We start from the raw sequence: 16,050 nt of genomic DNA, 5'->3' as shown, positions 1-16,050 counted from the left end.
TAAGAGTAAGGGCTCTGGAGCTAGATTGCTTGAATTTGAAGCCTTAATAGCTCTGTTAACTATAACCCTGGGCAAGTTAATTAACCTCTCTGTGCTTTAGTTTCATCATTAGGAAAATGGACATGATAAAAGATACACTTCTTCACTGGTTTATTGTGAGTGGTAAATGAATCTGTCTCTCTCCCTCTCTGTCCATCTGTCTATAATGTACTTAGAATCATGTACATTAGAGTCAGCTATGATGATGATGATAAATGGTAGTTTGTAAATAATATTTAAAATTGATAAATCAAGAACTAGTAAGACACACATGTTTTATACAAATATGGAGATAACCACTAGAAGAAATAGCTGAAAAAATTAAAGTGATTGGCTTTGGGAAGTGGTAGTGGGGAGTGTTTCTGGGAACATTATAAATCTTTTGGCACTGCACTATTTAATTTGACATATATACGTATGTGGGTAGAAGTGGGAGAGTAGTTTAGGTAGTATGTGTCATAGTCCCATAGCTATAGTAAGGAGGGAAGAAAACAGTAGAACATACTGGACAGTGTCTCAAACCTCTCACTTCACCTCTCCTCATCCCATTCGTGGTAGGAGCTGCTCCGGATTGGTTTCAGGCTCCTCACAGCTCTGGCTTGCTACATGTTCTTTTTAGTTGCAAATCCCAACAAATTCTGACTCTCCTATTTCGTTTTCCAACTTTAGGTAGATGAATTTAACTACTCTCGGCGTTTCTAGATTTACCTTGTCATATTATTTTAATCAACACTTCAGAGACCTAGGGCAAAAGAGGTTAACACAAAAATGTCCCCGAAGGGTGTATTTGTGTGTGTGTGTTGAATACTGTTACTACCATACTTTTTGTTTCTGTTATAAACATAAGTTTATAATGTAATATAATTATAAACTTATTTTTCGTTACTCTAGTAAATTCATATGAAACATCACTCTTCTGTGTATTAATATGCTGTGTGTATTAATGTGCTATAGTGGTCACATTATTTGCTCTGAGGATATATATATATAAGCAATGTTATATAAAGTAATAGAGGTAACAGGGGTCTTTATGTAGGTGAACTGCTTAGAGAGGGCTCCTGGCACTGATTAGATCAGGCTTAACATTTCCAGTCGGGCCAGTAGAGAAGAGCCAGACGATGACTGATCACTAGATGAAAATAATCGAGCAGAGGCAGGCTCCGGCAAAACAGCAACTCAGCTGGGTATACTAGCATAAAGGATGGAATTGTTGTGACAGGAAAGGTGGTTTTCAGAGTTGGAAAAAAACACTGATGATAGTTGGTGGAGTTTACAGCAATGGTCACCAGATTTCTCTGCTCTAAGGTTATTATATTTTTCTCTTTCCATATTATTGTTTGGAAGTAAGCCGTAAATCGAGCCCACATTCAGATGGGTAGGAGACATTAAGCTCCACCTCCTGGAGTACTGAGTACTTACGTTTACTACTTGGAATTCTTCTATAAGGAAGATTTATCTCTTCTCTCCTATTTATTTTGTATTTTAGGTCATAATCCAAATACTTTGCTACTTACTTTGTTTCTCAAATTGTACCATTTTGGTCATGGGGAGCTCTTTAAGATTGGCTTCTCTGTCACTTTGATGTGCCCCATGACCTTGTTTTTTTCAGCACTTCCTTCTTTTCTGGACGTAAAGATTTAGGCAATCGTCTTCAAGTTGACATACTATAAAATGTAATTACTACAGAAATAAAATTTGTCAGAATAAATGATTCAATTTAGTTAAATACAGATTTCATTTTTCATAATCTTAACCATTATTTAGGTTAATGTTATCTTCTTATTTGATCAGTAAACCTCTAAACACACTCAAGTAGAATGAAAATGTGCACTTGTTTAATACTGATAAATCAGAAAAACTATAGCTCTTTTTATTAAACTGTGGTCTGTAATGAACGTCTTGTGAAAGTTATATATCATGTAGTGATTCAGTTGTTCATCATGAAAGTTTTAAATGTGTGTTTGTCTAAGCGAAAACCTATGTTTTAATTAATTTTTTAATTAAAGGAAAACAAAGTGCTGCGGACAGTTCCCCTATTAACAGCATGCCTCCCCCAGGACAAGTGTAAAGTCAAGATTGGTCGTCGCTTCAGTGAAGAAAGGTAAATTACCTTTTAGGGCAATTGAGAATAAGTCTTATCTATACAGATCTTTAAAAAATGGTTTCCTTCACCTTATCCATCAGACCCAGACATGGTACATTGGAAGAGGTAAAAAAAAATTGTTTTGCCTTCTTTTTCAAAATAATACAAGACAAATCAAAACATGAACAAAAATACCCTCAGAAAACACAGGCCAAAATGTAATAAACAGAGGGATTATCTCAATTCTATAGGAATGTATGTTGAGCCTAAAAGGCATGTACTTACTCTTTGATTTTTGTTAAAACTGCCTTCAAGATGGTAGAGTACTTGTATTAGATTTAGTTGTGTTTTTTCTTCTTTCTTTTTTTAAATTAACAATTATATATGCTATACATTTATGTAAATGAACACATATTTATCCAATTCTAGCTCATTAAGGCTTTCCTAAGGCACAGTGACTAGTACTATATTTAGTATTCTTGTTATAGGAACATCACATTTTTTTAAAGGATAGAATGCCTTCTCCTGTCATACTTAAAATACTCTTTTTGATGATACCCAGTATTTTATAGGTAGCAGCCCATTAGTTGATAACCTCACTGACAGTTCTGTAATGTTCTTGGATCTTATTTCATACTCTAGTACATGACCCATTATCATAAATACATATTATATACTATGTGTATATTTAATTTTTCTACAAGTCTTTTCTTATCTTTGAAGCATATTTTTTTGCTTTCCTGCCCATTCACAAAGCCTTCACTAATTATTTTGTCTTACCTGCACAGTTAAGTATATTTTTAGATGCAAAATTTAATTTCTTTTGAAAATACAGAGATTTCTTTTTCAGTCCACTTATGAAAATGCTAAGTAAGGCTAGTGATAGCTCCAAGCCCAGGGAATTGACCAAACTTTTCCCTTCCTTTATTATTTTAGGTTCCTTTATTATTTAGTTTCAAATTATGAAAATATCATGTTAGAACTTTATAAAATCATTTTTTCCCTTCTCTGAAACTATTGTTTAGGAACACTTTTCTCATACACAGTTTTCTTTTGCCTTGCCCTCAGAGATGAGATTTGCTTTGGGCTTGGTGGTGCTGTTGTGAATTTTGCCATTTTGCTGGGAATGTGCGTGATATCCAGAGCCCTTCACGTGGGGAGTGTCCATATCATTTACATTGTGGCATTTCTTTCACATAGGGTCTCTTTATAATGAATGGTAGTCTCTTTATAATTCGTAGGTGGATACAGATATATCCAAACTTGATCCACCTGCCAGCTTGGATCCAGATTATTTCATTGCAAAAGTGTTGAGTATCTAAACTATCTTGGTCATTCCTGACACTTGGCTATCTAGTCCCTCCACAAGTGTGTTTGTGGATGAGAAACTTGATGCATTTGCAAATAGCTCATCCCATTTTGAATCTATTATATTAAATAGTTCAGTTTTTTTCCTTTGGAGCCTAACATAGTACTTTTTCAGTAAATTATTATTCACTGATGGATTTTTAAACTAAAGCCAATTAATATTATTAATTAAATATCTGGCAACTGAATGATATTAATTTAAGCTTTTTTAGAGTACATGATGTAACCATGGAGGAATGGTTAAGAGACCTACTGCTTTTGGTATCCTTTGTAAATGGAATTTAAAAGTACTTACCTTCAATTTTTTGCCTCTAGTATAGAAGAAAACAGTTGGGTTTTGTGTATCATCCCTGTATCTTTCTAAATTCATTTGGTACTTACTGAAATTGTTTTGTAGCTTCCCTAGAACTTTCTATGGAAGTAGCATTATCATCTGCTAATAAGGTCATTTTTGATCTTTATGCCTTTTATTTCTTTTTCTTTATTGCAATAACTGGGAGCTTAGTACGATGTGTATTAGGAGTGGTGAAAGCCAACATTTTTACCTTGATCCCAATCTCAAGGGAAATTGCAAAATATGATATTGACATACATTTTTGTAGATGCCATTTATCAGTTTGAAGAAGATGCCGTTTATTGTCTTCAGTAGACTCTTTTAGCTTTAACTCTTTAGCTCAACCCTTCCAGGTTGTTTTATTGCTTGCAGACAGAGGCTGTCTCATTCATTCTTACATCTCCAGTACTAAAATGCTTTGACGTGTATTTTGGAAGGAACTATGGTAAGAATAGTTAAACTTTTTTTCCCTCACAAGCTAATGATGGTTTTCTTTTTAAATTTTTAGAGATCCTGAACTTTCAACTGTTTGTCGGAAGTCTGATACATTAATATTATATCCAGGGGCTGAAGCTGCTAATTTGGAAGAATTTATATTAGATTCTCCTATTTATCCTTCCACAATCATCATCATTGATGGTACATGGAGCCAGGCTAAGGACATTTTCTATAAGAATTCTTTGTTCCGACTCCCCAAACAGGTAAACTAGTATTTTAACATAGAATAAGCACAAATGTGTAATTATGTATGTTGTATATATTTTCTTTGAGGGGATGCACATATATTTTTATATATGGATTTGATGGTATTTATGTGTGTGAATGCATGTACATAGATATGTATATGCATGTATGTGTGTTTGATAAGTGTATGTAGAAAGTTTGAAACCTATTCATCTTTCTCAATTCATACCACCAAACTTCACCATAATTTAAGCATTCAGCTATATTAAGAGTATCTCAGACATTTAATCAGTGGAGTCTAAGGATTAACTATTTGTATGTGTATTAATGTTTTGTTAAGTGCTATTTTTAAATACTTCTATTTGGTAACTAAATTACCTGTTTGTATTAGGAATGACTGAATTTTTATGAAATACTTTTTTTGTCATTCGTTATCATAATTAGATTATCCCTCAATTTGTTGATGATGATACATTTCCTATAGTGAGCCATTCTTGTATTCTTTGAAAGAACTCCACTTGTCATATTATCCTTTTGATAAATTGCTGAAATTTTTATTTGAGGCCATTGAATTATAATTTATATATTTTTTATACTTTTGTTAATCAGGTTTGGGTTCTAAGATAATCTCAACTTCACCAAATGAATGGGTGAGATTTTAATATTTTCCTATGGCCTGCAATAATTCAAATAATATTGAAATTCCTTGCTTTTTTTAAAAATTAGAGTGAACTCATTGGTGAAACCACCTGCTCCTGGTCTTTTTAAAAATGATAACTTTTAAACCCTTCTTTCAAACTCTTATGGAAATTATTCAACCTTTCTCTTTCTATTTGGTTCAGTTTTTAAGTAACTTTTATCTTTTTTGGGGAATTACTCCTTTCACCTGAGTTAACAAATTGGTTAATACCTGAATATATTCTTAAAAACTTATTTTAATTTATTCTGAATTATGTCGTTTGTCCTCTCTAATCACTCACACACACACTCTCTTTTCCCCATGAACATACTCAAAAGATGTTTCTCTATTTAGCTTTTAAAAGTATTAGCCTTTATTTATTTTTTTTAATTTTATTATTTTATGTTAGTCACCGTACAATACATCAGTAGTTTTTGATGTAGTGATCCATGATTCATTGTTTGCGTATAACACTCAGTGCTCCATGCAGTACGTGCCCTCCTTAATACCCATCACCAGGCTAACCCATCCCCCCACCCCCTCCCCTCTAGAACCCTCAGTTTGTTTCTCAGAGTCCATCATCTCTCATAGTTCGTCTCTCCCTCCTATTCCCCCCCTTCATTTTTCCCTTCCTTCTCCTAATGTCCTCCGTGCTATTCCTTATGTTCTACATATAAGCAAAACCATATGATAATTGACTTTCTCTGCTTGACTCATTTCACTTAGCATGATCTCCTCCAGTCCCATCCATGTGGATGTAAAAGTTGGGTATTCATCCTTTCTGATGGCTGAGTCATATTCCATTGTAGATATGGACCACATCTTCTTTATCCATTCATCTGTTGAAGGGCATCTCAGCTCTTTCCACAGTTTGGCTATTGCAGACATTGCTGCTATGAACATTGGGGTGCATATGGCCCTTCTTTTCACTACATCTGTGTCTTTGGGGTAAATACCCAGGAGTGCAATTGCTGGGGCATAGGGTAGCTCTAGTTTTAAATTTTTGAGGCACCTCCACACTGTTTTCCAAAGTGGCTGTACCAACTTGCATTCCCACCAACAGTGTAAGAGGGTTCCCCTTTCTCCACAACCTCTCCCAACATTTGTTGTTTCTTTCCCTGTCCATTTTTGCCATTCTAACTGGTGTAAGGTGGTATCGCAATGTGGTTTTGATTTGAATTTCCCTGATGGCTAATGATGATGAACATTTTTTTATGTATCTGTTAGCCATTTGTATGTCTTCTTATTCCCTGGGGAATTCTACCAAACGTTCAAAGAAGAAATAATACCTATTCTACTGAAGCTGTTTCAAAAAATAGAAACAGAAGGAAAACTTCCAAACTCATTCTGAGGCCAGCATTACCTTAATCCCCAAACCAAGCAAAGACCCCATCAAAAAGGAGAATTTCGGACCGATATCCCTGATGAATATGGATTCCAAAATCCTCCACAAAATCCTAGCTAATAGGATCCAACAATACATTAAAAGGATCATCCACCACAACCAAGTGGGATTTATCCCCGGGATGCAAGGGTGGTTCAACATTCGCAAATCAGTCAATGTGATAGAACAGATTAATAAGAGGAGGGAGAAGAACCATATGGTCCTCTCAATTGATGCAGAAAAAGCATTTGACAAAATAAAACATCCTTTCCTGATTAAAAGTCTTCAGAGTATAAGGATAGAGGGAACATTCCCCAAGTTCATAAAATCTATCTATGAAAAACCCACAGCGAATATCATCCTCAATGGGGAAAAGCTGAAAGCCTTTCCCTTAAGATCAGGAACACGTCAAGGATGCCCACACTCGCCACTATTGTTCAACATAGTACTAGAAGTCCTAGCAACAGCAATCAGACAACAAAAAGAAATAAAAGGTGTTCAAATTGGCTAAGAAGAAATCAAACTCTCTTTTCGCAGACGACACGATACTTGATGTGGAAAACCCAGAATACTCCACCCCCAAATTACTAGAACTCATACAGCAATTCAGTAATGTGGCAGGATACAAAAATCAATGCACAGAAATCAGTTGCTTTCTTATACACTAACAACGCAACTGTAGAAAGAGAAATTAGAGAAACAGTTCCATTTACAATAGCACCAAAAACCATAAGATACCTCGGAATAAGCCTAACCAAAGAGGTAAAGGATCTATACTCTAGGAACTACAGAACATTCATGAAAGAAATTGAAGAAGACACAAAAAGATGGAAAAATATTCCATGCTCATCAGAAGAATAAACATTGTTAAAATGTCTATGCTATCCAGAGCAATCTATACCTTCAGTGCCATCCTGATCAAAATTCCAATGACATTTTTCAAAGTGCTGGAACAAACAATCCTAAAATTTGTATGGAATCAGAAAAGACCCCTAATTGCCAAGGAAAAAGAAAAACGAAGCTGGGGGCATCACGTTGCCTGATTTCAAGCTATATTACAAAGCCGTGATCACCAAGACAGCGTGTTACTGGCACAAAAACAGGCATATAGACCAATGGAACAGAATAGAGAACCCAGATATGGACCCTCAACTCTATGGTTAAATAATCTTTGACAAAGCAGGAAAAAACATGCAATGGAAAAAAGACAGTCTTTTCAATAAATGGTGCTGGGAAAATTGGACAGCCACATGCAGAAGAATGAAACTCGACCATTCTCTAACACCATTCACAAAGATAAACTCAAAATGGATGAAAGACCTCAATGTGAGACAGGAATCAATCAAGATCCTAGAGGAGAACATAGGCAGTAACCTCTTTGACATCGGCCACAGCAACTTCTTTCAAGATACATCTCCAAAAGCTAGTGAAACAAAAGCAAAAATGAACTTTTGGGACTTCATCAAGATAAAAAGCTTCTGCACAGCAAAGGAAACAGTCAACAAAACGAAGAGGCAACCCACAGAATGGGAGAAGATGTTTGCAAATGACACTACAGATAAAGGGCTGGTATCCAAGATCTATAAAGAACTTCTCAAACTCAACACCCAAAAAACAAATAATCAAGTAAAAAAATGGGCAGAAGATATGAAAAGACACTTCTCTGAAGAAGTATTAGCCTTTAGAGTGTTTTAATGGCCGTTGTACTTTATTATTTCCTTAATCTGTGATTTTTATCTTGATCAGTTTTTCACCTTTTTCAGCTCATTTTTTTCTATTTTTGTAAGATATTACTTTGTATTCTTTTCCTTTACTAAGATTAGTGAGTTCCTTCTTTAATAATAAAGGGAGAGAAGGCTGCAATATTTCTTCTTAGTATAACTTTCTTTTTTTAATATATTTATTTTTTCCTTTTATTTATTTTTATTTTTTTATTATGTTATGTTAATCACCATACATTACATCATTAGTTTTTGATGCAGTGTTCCATGATTCATTGTTTGTGTATAACACCCAGTGCTCCATGCAGAACGTGCCCTCTTTAATACCCATCACCGGGCTAACCCATCCCTCCCACCCCGCCTCCCCTCTAGAATCCTCAGTTTGTTTCTCAGAGTCCATAGTCTCTCATGGTTCGTCTCCCCCTCCAATTTCCCCTTCTTCATTTTACCCTTCCTACTATCTTCTTCCTCTTCTTCTTCTTTTTTTTTTTTAGCATATAATGTATTATTTGTTTCAGAGGTACAGGTCTGTGATTCATCAGTCTTACACAATTCACAGCGCTCACCATAGCACATACCCTCCCCAATGTCTATCACCCCATCCCTCCCACCCCCTACCACTCCTGCAACCCTCAGTTTGTTTCCTGAGATTAAGAATTCCTCATATCAGTGAGATCATATGAAGATTTTATTTATTTGATAGAGAGAGGCACAGTGAGAGAGGGAACACAAGCAGGGGGAGTGGGAGAGGGAGAAGCAGGCTTCCCGCCGAACATGGAGCCTGACATGGGGCTCAATCCCAGGACCCTGGGACCATGATCTGAGCCAAAGGCAGATGCTTAACCAACTGAGCCACCCAGGCATCCTGAGGGGATTGATTTTTAAATGTAACTACACATATCTTTAGATCTCTATAAAATGTTGATAATTGTAGTGATTTTATATTAAGTTCTGAACTACCTTTTGTAACACTAAAAAGGTTTGCTTATTTTTAATATATTCTCCCGTTCTCAAAAAATTTCCCATTTGTATGTAATGATTTTTATTTAATTAGTAGCTATTCCCCAGCTTTTCTGGAAAGAATTTTTGTTTTATTACACACTAGGCTTTCCTAGGGGCCCGTCTTTAATAAATGAATACAGTTAAGTTATAAGTAACATGAGTTTCTCATGGGCAATTAATGACATAACTCCAACTCAAACTCAGAACAAAAAAGAAAGTAACAGGTCATGTCCCTGGGAAGCTGGACCTCAAGCAGCTCTCTGTTTGTGAGGTTTGCTGCCCTCTGTGTTGGGTTTGATTTCTGACTTCTTCTGTGCTACTGGAAGAAATCTGTAGGAAGCAGCAGATTAGTTTCCTCTTGGCTTAATTCATTGTAACAGAAAGATGATTTCTCCTTCCCAGGGCAGAATCCTGGATTGTCCCATCGTTGGGGGGGCGGCGGGGATGGTGTTACTACTATTGACGGCAGGACTTCATGAATCTGGAAATTTCTCCAAGGACATGGGGTGTTGTTACCAGGACTATTTAAAAGCTGGGATGGGCAGACCAGAAACCCATAGATACCCAGACTAATATGCATCAGTTGTTTACTTGCAAAAGCATGTTTGTTTATATATTTCTTGGTTCATTCAAAATTAGTGCTGTAGAGCAATATTTTAATACAGTTCTCCCTTCTGGTCTTCTTCACCGAGGGAAAAACAAAAATGTAAATGAAAATTCAGTTCTTATCTAAGTTTCCCAAATGTATAAATAATGTATAAGTTAATTAGATTTTATTTCTAAATGTAATTTGTCAGTTTTCTTTTACCATCACATCAATACACATATACCCACACACCTGCTTTTTGCATAAATTTGTCTTAACTGTTACTCTTGGTGATCTATTCAGTTTCTATAGTAGTATAAAAATTTTGCTGCAGATACATAAGAAAAAATGGCAGAAAGAAAAAAATCATTAAAATCCAAGGTATTTACAGAAAAAAATAGTCTTTTTTCCCCAAATAAGAGAATAACCATATGTAAACTTTGTACTTAACTGAGGAATAAAAGAATTGTAATACAAACCCTTTAAGTTGGCCTCTTTTTAATCTGGATTTCTAATATATCCAGACCATTTGGCAGTGAATCTCTTCCCTCAGAGGAATTTTACACAGGAGACTCTTGACATTGGTAGGAATAAATCCAAGGTGAATGTGGAAATGTTTGTGGAGGCTCCCACCTTTCTTCATAAACTTATTTCCAGTGAGTTATTTGCATATCCTTGCTCTACTGCCTTTAAAACTTCCACTAAAGCTGAATTTCTCACTTGATATGCAGAACACTGTTGGGAGAACCCAGGGACTAAAACATTTTCATGAAAGCTATTTCTTGTGTCTACATAGACCTTTTACGGACTGGATTATGTTACATATCTAATCTATTGCCTAATTCAAATTCATCATTATCCTCTTAATTTTTAATTGAGATATAATTGATATATAACATTGTATTAGTTTCAGCTGTACAACATAATGCTTTGATATTTGTGTTTATTGTAAAAGGATCTAAGTCTAATTAACATCTGTCAACGTAGTTTTCTTTCTTATGAGAACTTTTAAGATCTGTTCTCTTAGCCACTTTGAAATGTACAGTATGGTATTATTAACCATATTTGCCATGCTGTATATTATATCCCCATGACTTACCTACTGGAAGTTTGTACCTTTTGACCAACTTCACTCATTTCGCCTCTCCTACCCCCTCCACCTCTGGCAACCACCAATCTTTTCTCTGTATCTAGGAGCTCGTTTGTTTAAATTATTATTTTTTTTTAGATTCCACCTATAAGTGAGGTTATGTGGTATTTGTCTTTCTCTGACTTACTTCACTTTGCATAATGCCCTCAAGGTCCGTCCATGTTGTTGCGAATGATAAGATTTCCTTTTTTTAATTGCTGAATAATATCCTCTGTGTGTGTCTTTATATGTACCTATGTGTGTATGTAAACATGCACACACATACATACATATCACATTTTCTTTACGCGTTCATCCATCTATGGGCCCTTAGATTGTTTCCGTATCTTAGCTAATGTAAATAATGCTGTGGTGTACATGGGGGTGCAGATACCTTTTCAAGTTTAGTGTTTTTGTTTTCTTCAGATTATCTTTTAATTTTATCCAGAATTTCATGTTTGTTTACTTCTATTACCAGCATTGGGAGTTGACTTATTTTTTAATACCCTTTTCCTTTTCAAAAGAAACATTTTTTTTAATTTCATAGAATAATTTGTAAAAGGTTCTGGAAAACTAGGGCACAATACTGCCTCAGATATAGATTCTGAATAGCGTGTTTTACTTATTTTTTGTTAAGTGACTTCTGTACTTTATCTTCCAGTAAATATGCTTTAAACTGTTGCCACAACAAAGTAAGTATTTCATGTCATGAAACTTCCGGATCTTTGGGGCATAGTAAGAGGAGTTGAATGTTAGATGTAGAATGCCAAAGGTTTATAGTCATTGATGAACTTTTTAAATCTTGCATATCACTCATATTTTTTTTGACCTCTGGATCTCTTCTGGCTCATGTGTTGGGATGTTGTGTTCTCCTCATGGGTTCTGAGGCTTATCTCTAAGGTTGTAGATGGCATTGTATTTATATATAGAACTTGAGTTAATTTGCTTCTGTTGGGTGTATGATTCTAGGTAAGAGAACATAAATTGATAGGAACTATGATCTTGCTGTATGTGAAAGGATAATTTAGAGAAAATTACCAGAAATCTCTACATAAGGGGAGCCTGGCTGGCTCAGTCGGTAGAGCATATGATTCTTGAAATCAGGGTCGTGAGTTCAAACCCCATTTTGGGCCTAGAGTTTACTTAAAAAGATAATAAAAAGAAATATCTACATGAAATTCATTGCCTCCCTATTTCCACCTATTCCTCATTGAGTTCTTAACTGTGAACTTACTTGTCTTCCTGGGAGAAATTCTCAAATCCCTTGGCAGGTAATAATATAATTTTTGAAGCAGAGGGAATCTTTTTTTTTTTTAAAGACTTTATTTATTTGACAGAGAGAGAGACACTGAGAGAGGGAACACAGCAGAGGGAGTGGGAGAGGGCAAAGCAGGCTTCCTGGCTGAGCAGGGAGCCCCATGGGGGGCTCGATCCCAGGACCCTGGGACCATGACCTGAGCCGAAGGCAGACGCTTAATGATTGAGCCACCCAGGTACCCCTGAACCAGAAGGAATCTTAAAGATTAATAAATTCTTAACGTTTCAGAAGGGAGGAAGCTACAGGCCAGCAATAAATAGCTCTTTGCAGCCAGTTATGGGGAGGACCAGGAGTGTAATCCGCTTCTCCTGCATTCTATCAGCATATCAGGCTATCTCTAGAATTTGCTAATTAGAAAAAATTTTGAGTTGAATTTATTTTAAAAATAACCTAAATTTATGATTTTGTGTCACAAATCATTTGGTCTAACTTAGTGCCTAAAATGTAAAACATTTTTATTCTGAAGTAGAGTAAGTCAGGTGGAGGTATACAATAGCAGACTGTGGAAGGCGGGGCTCTGCCTTCCTTGTCAGAGTGTGGTTCATGGACCAGCAGCATTGGCATCACTGGGGAGTTGCTTAGAAATGCAGAATATCAACTCCCATTGTAGAATTACTTAGAATCAATATTTTAACAGAATATCCAGGTAATTCTTCTGTACATTAAAGTTTGAGAAGCACTGCTATACTAGATATTTTAAAATTGAGATGTAATTCACAACCTTTAAAGGTAGGCCTTTAAAGTGTACAATTCAGTGGATTTTAGTATATATGCAAAGTTATATAACTGTCACCATTTTCATATTCCACAGTATTTTCATGAGTTTTAGTTCCTTCCCCCGAAAAGCTCTGTACCCTTTGTTAGTGCCTTTCCTTCTTCCCCCATTCACAAATGCAGGTAACCCACTGCTCTGTTTGTTGCCTCTGTCGATTTACTTATTGGGATATTTTCTATAGATAGAATTATACAGTATGTAGCCTTTGTGTCAGGCTTCTGTGACTGAGCCACGGATGTTTCAGAGTTGATCCATGTTGTAGCACATGTCAGTATTCCACTCTTTTTTATGGCCGAGTAATATTCCAGTATGTGAATACCACATTTTGTTTATCATTAATCCATTGATGGACATTTGGTTTCTTTCCATTTTTTGGCTCTTGGGTATGATGCTTTTTTTTTTTTTTTTTAAGATTCTTATTTATTTATTTGACAGCACAAGTAGGCAGAGCAGCAGGTAGAGGGAGAGGGAGAAGCAGGCTCTCTGCTGAGCAGGGAGCCCGATACGGGGCTTGGTCCCAGGACCCTGGGATCAAAACCTAAGCCGAAGGCAGCTGCTTAACCTACTGAGCCACCCAGGCGCCCCGGATGATGCTGTTATAAATATTTGTCTGTAGGTTTTTGTGTGTCTACCTCTTTTCAGTTCTTTTGGATATGTACCTGGGAACAGAATTGTTGGGTCATTTAGTAACTCTGTTTTAACTTTTTGAGGAACTGCCAAACTGTCTTACAAGGCAGATACACTATTTTATATTTCCTCTAGTGATGTATGAATGTCTGAATGATTCAATTTCTCCGTATCTGGGCCAACCTTACTTATGTCTTTTTTTTTTAAAGATTTTATTTATTTGTTTGACAAAGAGATAAAGCCAGAGAGCACAAGTAGGGGAATGGCAGAGGGAGAGGGAGAAGCAGACTCCCTGCTGAGCAGGGAGCCCGATGCGGGGCTCGATCCCAGGACCCTGGGATCATGACCTGAGCCTAAGGCAGAGGCTTAACCATCTGAGCCACCCAGGCGCCCCAACCTTACTTATGTCTTTTGTGTTTGTGTGTGTGTGTGTGTGTGTGTGTTTCCCTAGTGACTAATGATGTTGAGCATCATCTTTGTATGTGTTAATTGGTCATTTGTATATCTTTTTTGGAGAAATAGCTTTCAGGTGCTTTGCCGATCTTTAAATTAGCTAATTTGCTTTTTTTCTTTTTAGGATTTTGTTTATTTGCTTGAGAGAAAGAGGGAGAGGGAGAGAGAGAGGGTGCAGTAGCGGAGGGTAGGGGCATAAAGAGAAGCAGACTTCTGATGAGCAAGGAGCCCTACGGGGGGCTCCATCCCAGGACCCTGGGATCATGACCTGAGCTGAATGCAGACACTTAATGAACTGAGCCACCCAGGGCCCCCTGTTATTATTATTATTATTTTTTATGATTGAGTTGTAAGCATTCTTTATATATTCTGTAGAATGCCTTATATCAGATATATGACTTGCAGATATTTTCCTCTTTTCTCTGGGTTGTTCTTTTACTTTCCTAATTGTGTTCTGTGATGCAGAAAAGTTTTTAATTTTGTTGAAATCCAGCTTATCTGTTTTTTTCTTTTGTTTCTTGAGTACTAGATGTTTAAATGCTCAGAGAAAAAGAAGCAAGTAGAAAAAGATTGGAGGCCCTTAGTATAAAAGTCAAAGAAGAGTTAAGATTTGGGAGAAGGGCTTATGAATCTCTGGATACCAAATGCTAGAAATATTTTCAGAAGTTAAGAAGCTGTTATTCTGTTCTTTATTAATTTAATTTAATTTCCCAAACATTCCTATACTAGTTTTTAGGTGTCAGTTACTTTTCTAAATACTTTTCTAAATTAACTCATTTAATTGTCATAATAATTTAATATGATTTCCATTTAGTAGAAGCAGAAACTGGGACACAGAGATGTTAAATAACTTGCCCAAGATCACATAGCTAGCATGCAGGGGACTGGTAAAGAGTTCTGACATGTGTGTTTAAAGTTTCTATGTCAAATACAATGTTGATGTTAAGGGGATGAGAGAATTAATCTATAATCTTTTTTTTTAAAGATTTTACTTATTTATTTATTTGACAGAGAGAGCGAGAGAACGCGGGGGGGGGGCGGGGAGGAATGGCAGAGGGAGAAGCATGCTCCCCGCTGAGCAGGGAGCCCGATGCAGGGCTCTATTCCAGGACCCCAGGATCATGACCTGAGCCAAAGGCAGACGCTTAACTGACAGAGCCACCCAGTTGTCTTGGAATTAATATATAATCTTAATTATAGAGAAGGACATAGAGGCTCCTGTGTGAGAGTGTGTGGAGGAAGGGTTAGGGCCAGTTTGGAAAACTGTAGCAGTTAGGGTAAGTATTCGATGCCATACCACTATGTTTTTCAGTCACTAGTGCGATTTATCTCTGGAAATTCATTAAATACTTTATTTTTGTGATTTTAAATTAGACTTGGCTATATAATTTTTCACATATATTTATATACCTTTCTTATGGGAGATCAGAAATAGTTACACACATTTTCTCATATCCAGGTGGTAATTATCATGTAACAGGTGCTGAATGTCAGTGAGATACTGAAAAATTTTATTATGGCCTATGTGTTGTTCATATCTTTTGGACAACTCATTAAATCCATGAAAAGATATAGTTTCATGAATTAGTCTGCCTTTGAAGAAGGAGAGGGAAAGTGATGATTCTTGTGGTAATACATACAATTCTGTTAACTGTTGAAACAAACAGTGTGGTTTTTTTTTAAGATTTTTTTTTTAAAGATTTTATTTGAGAGAGAGAGAGAGAGCATGAGCAGGGGGGAAGGGGTAGAAGAAGAGGGAGAAGCAGACTCCCTGCTGAGCAGGGAGCCCGATGCGGGACTCGATCCCAGGACCGTGGGATCATAACCTGAGCCAAAGGCAGACACTTAACCAACTGAGCCACCCAGGC

The 16,050-nt window shown here is 36.3% G+C and overlaps 1 protein-coding gene across 3 annotated transcripts in view; it reads left to right on the top strand.

The window, feature by feature from the left end:
- Positions 1-16,050, top strand: part of DTWD2 (DTW domain containing 2) — a 188,258-nt gene that overhangs the window by 96,936 nt on the left and 75,272 nt on the right. For all 3 annotated transcript variants that reach the window (XM_073878558.1, XM_073878557.1, XM_025860902.2), the window contains 2 exons: positions 2,046-2,140; positions 4,333-4,525. In XM_073878558.1, the coding sequence (XP_073734659.1) occupies positions 2,046-2,140; positions 4,333-4,525 (288 nt within the window). The remainder of the gene's footprint in view (positions 1-2,045; positions 2,141-4,332; positions 4,526-16,050) is intronic.

This window comes from Callorhinus ursinus, unplaced genomic scaffold (genome assembly GCF_003265705.2).
Source record: "Callorhinus ursinus isolate GAN/ISIS: 27379988/994484 unplaced genomic scaffold, GSC_fseal_2.0 scaffold30, whole genome shotgun sequence".
In the NCBI taxonomy this organism is placed as follows: Eukaryota; Metazoa; Chordata; class Mammalia; order Carnivora; family Otariidae; genus Callorhinus; species Callorhinus ursinus.
This window is presented reverse-complemented; position numbering and strand designations above follow the sequence as displayed.